The sequence below is a fragment of the Triticum urartu genome, chromosome 6A (genome assembly GCF_056163025.1).
Source record: "Triticum urartu cultivar PI428250 chromosome 6A, HENAU_Tu73, whole genome shotgun sequence".
Taxonomy (NCBI): Eukaryota; Viridiplantae; Streptophyta; class Magnoliopsida; order Poales; family Poaceae; genus Triticum; species Triticum urartu.
The window spans coordinates 195,809,272-195,816,832 of NC_141878.1; the positions used below are offsets into that span (position 1 = coordinate 195,809,272).

Sequence of the window (7,561 nt, forward strand, 5' to 3'; positions counted from 1 at the left end):
CAAAATGAAGCTGTGGTTAGTTTTTTGAAATTTTCATGTTCATTTCCCCAAAACACTTCTCTTCACTTCATACAAGAGAGTTTGAGATACTCGAGATATCATACAATACACATGAACTTATCATTTAAATGTATGTAAAGCTTGTTTATCAACTTAAATCGTTAGTATATGACATAAGAAGACTATGTGCGCAGGTTTTTTATTTTTCTGATTTTTATTTAATTTATTATGCTCATTTGAAATCTGGTCAAACATAGCTTTGACTGCTCCAAACCCCTCCAAAACCCCGCTAACCCTAGCGTTGAACAAGGACCGTTCATCTAACCCTAGCGGCGATCAAGGGCCGTCGATCTAACCCTTCTAGAAGGAATCTGCGGGGAGGAGGGGGGCGATCCACGAGATGCAATCTGATTGGCTGGGAGGCCCATTGTTTTTTTAACAAATACCGGGCGCGCTGGATGGACCGTTGGGCCATCTCATGCTCTGGGCCTAAGACCGCAGTAAATAGCCCATCTCAGCCTTTCCAGGCCTTGCATGCATGGAGGCGGCGACGTGGGTTTGCATGCGCGGGAGGCGGCGACGTGCATGCATGCGAGCGAGGCGAGCGAGGCGCGCTAGGTGAGCTAGGCTAGCGAGGCGAGCTAGGTGGTTCAGTGCAGTGGTTCAGGGCAGCGATTCACATGCACCGCCCGGTCAAAGAGCTATGCAGTGATTCAGATGCACGCACGCGCCCCATGCATCGTTTTGTGCAAAAATTTAAGTGTGCAAAACGTAACGGATACACACACGCGTTCGGATTCACACACGCACCGTTCTCATCCTTTCTCTCTTCCTCTCCCACGCACAACCTATAAATGGGGTGCGTCTCTTCCTCTCCCACCCACAAGCCAGATCCGATCCTCTCCAACTTCAAACACCCAAGCGACCGAGCCCTCCCCAAGCGAGACCAAGTGAAGATGCAGTTCAACGGGCCGACCTTCAACCGTCCGCCTGTCGTGCCGGAGCTGCGCTACCCACCGTGCGTGCTCGTGGAGAGGGAGCTCCGTGTGTGGGCTATTTCAAGGTGGAAGGGTTCCGTCGAACTCACCCGTGCCTTCCTCGGAGCCGGATATGCCCACCTCCCATGGGGCTCGCCGAGGATGTTCACCCTCAACGAGGTTCGTGACCACGGCGGCATCCTCCTACTGCTCATGGTCACCTTCACCAACCCGTTTGACGCGCGCGAGCTCCTCGGCCAAGTCTTTTGGTGCGGCTGCGAGGCCATCTTCTTCACCATCTACAACATCTACACCAACTACGAGCGCATCTTCCCCGCTCCAGGCCAGATGCACTCCCTTCCCTACGACGAGGAGGAGGAGGTGTGAAGATGAAGACGGTGTTGAAGGGGCGCGCGTGGCCAAGGTGGAAGAAGAAGGTCAAGATGAAGATGTTCAAGCCCGGAGTCAAGCTCGTCATGTTTCGTTTTTTATTTTTTTGCTTTTCTATGTCCTATCGTGTCGTGTCATGTTTCGTCATGTGTCTGTGAACTGTCCGTGAACTTATCATAGTTATTGCAATGGTACGGTGTGTTCCATCTTATCTAAGTTATTAGGGTTTATTATGTGTGTTAAAAAATGTCCGTGCCCAAACATATCATTTCTTCCCTAAACAAGTCATGAAGTTCGAGAACTTGTGGTTTTCATTAATGAAAATCGGAGGGGGTGAGAAGCCCTCTATTTCATTCAAACAAAAAGTCATGAACTAACATGCAAATTTATTCCCTTTAAATCCTAAACCAAGTGCCACTCTAACCCTAAACCAAGTGCCACTCTGACCAAAATCATGTGGTAGTGCAACATACATTTTCAACCTTCCAACCCTCCAAAATTTAAGTGCAAAACAATGGAAAACCACTCTCACGCGTGTGCAAACATTCACGGTCTCACTATTTTTTTTAAAAAAAATTCACAATCTCACTATGTATACCTTCCTTCCCTATCCATGTCAAAGTCTTGCCATCTGTCCTAGCGGTTACCAGCGCAGCCCTAAACACCACAAACCCACGCGGTCCTGGGTTCGAGTCCCCAGCCGCACCAATTTTTTGTGCATTTTCCACCCTTCATTTTTTAGACAAATTATGTTTTTCTCAATGTAATGCCCTTAAAATTTGTTCATTTATTTTGGCACCTGGCGTAAACCTCTACCAGAGCTGAGGCACATTTTCCATGACATTTTGGTCTTTGATTTAAATCACGGTGTATTTGAATTGGATTAATTAACAGATCCAAAAAATTTCTAACCTTAATTGTTTGGCTATGGAATAATTCAATTAGCTTCCACAAAAAGTTCCAGCATTATGATTTACTGCCTAAATTAAATCAGAATAGAAAACAGAAAAATACGCAAGAGAACCCCCGAATGGGCCTAGTTGGATGCAGTTGGCCCATTAGTCTAGCCTGCACTTGGCTCTACGCTCTGAATTTGGCCCAAGAGCAACCTTTTTTTTGGACAGAAAGGCAGAGCAGAGAGCTGCATTTCATTGATCAAAAGTTTCTGAATTCCTAATTTCTTCACTTTTTTCCAACATATTTAATGTTGGTCACTTCTTCTCTTTTTGTTTCAACATTTAAACAACTTTAACCAACATTTAAACTAGGTGGATTTCTCAAACAATTTCAAGATTACAAATTCCTCCATAATTCATGCCTTTCCATACATTTTCAACATTACAACCAGTGCGATTACCATACCTACAAATGCCCAAAAGTATTTGCAAATGGGTATTGGTAGTGCTTGATCTTCAAGCTTCCTAACCTTCTTCTTCAACATCCTAAGCTCAACAGCTAGCTCTTTGTCAGTGCGTGCTTTGCCCTCCATCCCTTCTTCCGGAGCTTGTGGTGCGGCCACTGCCGTTCGTGGCAGCATGCGCAACCATTCTTCATGCTCTTCTTGCAGTTCATTCATCAGAGTCTTGGCCAGAGCATCGACCCAAAGAAAGAAGCATGTCACCTGCATGAACACCAAACAGATCAACCCATTGCTCAAAGATCCCGACCAAGAAAATGGTGCAATTGCCCCGATTCTTACCCCATTCTCGCTGCACACGTAGAACGGACGATTCTGGTTCCTCGGTGTCTGAGAAACCCTCCAATCAACGCCCGCCCGGCACCGCGGACAAACGAAGACAGGCATGTCCACACGCGCCCGGCTCTGCATCCGCGAGGTGGCACGGGAGCTTGAGGAAGACATGGAGCTCGGAGCCGAAGGGATCTCAACGCCGCCGCGCCCTCCACAGCTAGCTTCCCGCCGCCGTGCTCTCTTTCTCTCTCTCGCCGTGGTCACTGCCGTGCTCTCTGTCGCCGTGGTCACCGCTGTTGTCGCCCGCTTATATAGCACACCCGCCAACGGCTCTCTACCCAATGGCTCTCTGCTGGGTCCCACAAGCCACGCGTGCAACGGTCTGAATAAAATTGGCCGTTTTTGTCGCCTGGTCCCACCTGTAAGGGCCGAGTCAAAAGGTTGACCTGACGGAGACGGCAGAGTTCACGGAACGAGTCGGTGCGCACGGACTAGGGGCAAAACTGAGCACAATTCGCATCTGAGGGCAAAACTGAGTACATGGACACCACTGAGGGCAAAAGGATAATTAACCCTTGTTAATATAGTCGGATCATATGGTGTTTTCCCCTCTCTATCTTGTTGTGATGAATTGAGTTTTTCCCTTTGAGATTTCGTTGTTGTCGGATTGAATACTTCTATGGATTTGAGAACACTTGATATATGTCTTGCAATTGAATACTCATGGTGACGATGGGGTATCATATTGATTCACTTGATATATGTTTTGGCACTCAACTCGCGGATTCCCGAGGTGACATTGGGGTAATCTATGCGCAGGGGTTGATGCATGCTCTTGTATTTGTTTCTCTGGTAGAAATCTTGGGGCACTCTTTGAAGTTCTTTGTGTTGGATTGAATATTATGAATATGAATTTGCTTTGGTGTTATTTTAGTACGAACTCTTGGTTAGATCGATTGGAAAGAATAGCTTCGTGTTATTTTAGTACGAACTCTAGGATAGATTGATCGGAAAGAATAGCTTTGAGGTGGTTTCGTACCCTACAAACAATTCTGTCTTATGTTCTCCGCTAGATATGAACTTTAGAGTGATTCTTCGTTGCGCGTTGAGGGATGGTTATATGATCCAATTATATTAGCACTATTAAGAGATTGCACTAGTGAAAGTACATACCCTAGGCCTTGTTTTTAAGCATTGTAATACCGTTTTTGTGCCCGTTTACTATTTGCTACCTTGTTGTTTTTATTTATTCAGATTATAAAAATATATTTCTACCATCCATATTATACTTGTATCACCATCTCTTCACCAAACTAGTGCACCTATACAAATTACCATTGTATTTTGTGTGTTGGGGACACAAGAGACTTTTTATTATTTGGTTGCAGGGTTGTTTGAGAGAGACAACTTCATCCTACGCCTCCCACGGATTGATAAACTTTAGGTCACCCACTTGAGGGAAAATTGTTACTGTCCTACAAAACTCCGCGCTTGGAGGCCCAACACGCGTCTACAAGAATAAAGTTGTGTAGTAGACATCAAGCTCTTTTTTGGCGCCGTTGCCGAGGAGGTGAGTGCTTGAAGGTATATCTTTAGATCTTGCAATTGAATCTTTTAGTTTCTTGTTTTATCACTAGTTTGGTTTATAAAAAGAAAATTACAAAAAATGGAATTGAGGTTGCATCATATTATTGGTCATCTTTATAATATGTTTCTTGAAAATGATGGTTCGGAAAATTATGCTCAATTGATAGAAGAAGAATTCTATAAAATATTTGGCACAAAATCTTTCAATGACGAGCATGATTGCAATGTTGTTGGTATGAACTCTATGAATATCCATGATGCTAATGATATGCAAAGCCATAAGCTTGGGGATGCTATATTTGATGAAGATGATATTTTTAGTTCCCCAAGTTTTGATGAGAAAATTTATTATGATGATTGCATGCCTCCTATTTATGATGATTATATTGATGAAAGTGGATTTGGAGAGGTCATGACTTTATTTAATGATGAATCCACTATTTTGGAAGAGGTTGCATTTGATTATGACAAAAAAGTTCCTATATATGATAATTATGGTGATGAAATTTATGCTATATTAAATAATGATAACCATGAAACTTGTCATCATCATTTTAATTTCCCATCTCATGAGAGTTATTTTGTTGAGTTTGCTCCCACTACTATGAATGAGAATAAATTTGCTTGCGTGGAGAGTAAGAAAATTTCTATGCTTGTGGATCATGAAAAGAATGCTTTATGTGATAGTTATATTGTTGAATTCATTCATGATGCTACTAAAAATTGTTATGAGAGAGGAACATATGCTTCTACATATCTCAACAATATCAAGTTTCCTCTCTTTCTGTTGAAAGTTTTGATGTCATGCTTGTTTTACCTTCCTATGCTAGTTGATTCGTGTTCCCATAATTTGTTTGCTCAAAAAATCCTGATGCATAGGAAGTGGGTTAGGATTAAATGTGCTAGTCATATGATTCATGATGCTCTCTTTATGTTTCAATTATTATCTTTTATGTGAGCATCATTGAAATAATCATGCCTAGCTAAAAGGCATTAAAGAAAAGCGCTTGTTGGGAGACAACCCAACATTTACCCCTACTGTTTTTATGTGTTCACATGATTAGGCTACTGTAGTAATCATGTTTTATTGCTTTCGTTTCAATTAAGTGACAAGTAAGACCTTTGGGATGGCTTACGGTGATAGTCGATTTGATCTTGCTGAAAACAGAAACGTTTGCGCTCGGGAAAACAATTCTCATTTTTAACAGAAGCGTGATAAAATGCTGATTATTTTTGAAGATGATTAATAGACAAATTACCCAGGTTTTACTTTTTTTTCAGAATTTTTGGAGTAGCAGAAGTATGGTTGGAGTACAGATTACTACAGACTGTTCTGTTTTTGACAAATTATGTTTTCAATGCATAGTTTGCTTGTTTTATAATTTACATGGCTTATATTGCTCAATATAAATTGTGGAAATGAAATGCTATAGTAGGCCTGAGAACAATTATGAATCTTGCCTTTTACAATACCAAAAGTGAATTGGTTTGCTCTTTATCATACTAACCTATCTCACAAAGTTCCGTTAAGTTTTGTGTGATTGAAGTTTTCAAGTTTTGGGTGAGATGTCGATATGAGGAGAATAAGGAGTGACAAGACCCTAAGCTTGGGGATGCCCAAGGCACCCCAAGGTAATATTCAAGGAAGATCCAAGCAACTAAGCTTGGGGATGTCCAAGGCACCCCAAGGTAATATTCAAGGAAGATCCGAGTAACTAAGCTTGGGGATGCCCCGGAAGGCATCCCCTCTTTCGTCTTCAACATTATCGGTAACCTCACTTGGAACTATGTATTCATTCGTCACATGATATGAGTTTTACTTGGAGCGTCATTTTATTTTGTTAGGATTTTCTTGCTGTTGTTTAGAATAATGTTTTTCATCTTTTATTTCAATAAAAGTGGCAGGTATAGCCTTCATCATGCTTATTTTGCAAGCCTACATGTTGCTGTTTCAAAACAGAAAGTTTATCGATGTTGCAAAACTTTCCTAGAAAAGTCAGAATGTGATAAAATGTTGAAATTTTTTGCAAAATGATCTCTGATAAATTTTCTACAGTGTGGAAAATTTCCATAACTTTTGGAGTTAGGGAAGTATTGACACTCTTGCATTCTTTATAGACTGTACTGTTTTGGCAGATTGCTGTTATGCTTGCATTGTTTACATATGTTTGCTTGTTTAATGATTCTATTTGAGGATAGGACTATTAAATATGCAGAGGCATTTAGTATGCAATGTTGAATAATAATTTTAGTGATTTGCTACAGTAGAGAATGATAAGATTTTTGCATTGGTTCATACTAACTTATCTCACGAGTTCTTGTTGAGTTTTGTGTGGATGAAGCTTTTGATATTTAGGAAAACAATGATATGAGAAAAATTAAGGAGACACAAAAGCTCAAGCTTGGTGATGCCCAAGGCACTCCAAGATAATATTTCAAGAAGTCTCAAGCATCTAAGCTTGGGGATGCCCCGGTAGGCATCCCACCTTTCTTCTTCAACAATTATCAGTTGAGCCTAAGTTTTTGCTTCTTCACATGATGTGTGCTATTCTTGGAATGTCATTTTATTTTCATTTTGCTTGTTGTTTTAATAAAATACTTAGATCTAAAAGTTTTTAAATAAAATAGAGTCCTCAAATAGTTACCAGCGAGGCTAGGTAAGCGGCATTCACATCCCGTCAACGAAGCTCTTTTCTATGTCATTTACTCTTGTGCCTCACTTATATCCTATGAGTAAATTGTTGAATAAATTGAATGTCAGGAAGTTGAAATCATATCATGCCTAGTGGTAGCTTCACATTGGGTTTAGAAAGTGAAATCTTTTGGGGCTTGACAATCACAATATTGGTCATACAAGCAATTCACGCATAATTAGTATAAGGAAGAGAACTTTCACATATAAATACACTATCATGAA

At 41.2% G+C, this 7,561-nt stretch overlaps 1 protein-coding gene across 1 annotated transcript; it reads right to left on the reverse strand.

Annotated features, from left to right (window-relative positions):
- Nucleotides 1-2,641: 2,641 nt before the first annotated feature.
- Nucleotides 2,642-3,228, reverse strand: LOC147964729 (uncharacterized). The gene is made up of 2 exons (XM_087526842.1): nucleotides 3,067-3,228; nucleotides 2,642-2,988 (listed from the first exon to the last, which is right to left on the reverse strand). The coding sequence occupies exons 1-2, from the start codon at nucleotides 3,226-3,228 to the stop codon at nucleotides 2,680-2,682; spliced, it is 471 nt and encodes a 156-aa protein (XP_087382968.1). The 3' UTR covers nucleotides 2,642-2,679.
- Between the last annotated feature and the right edge of the window lie 4,333 nt (nucleotides 3,229-7,561).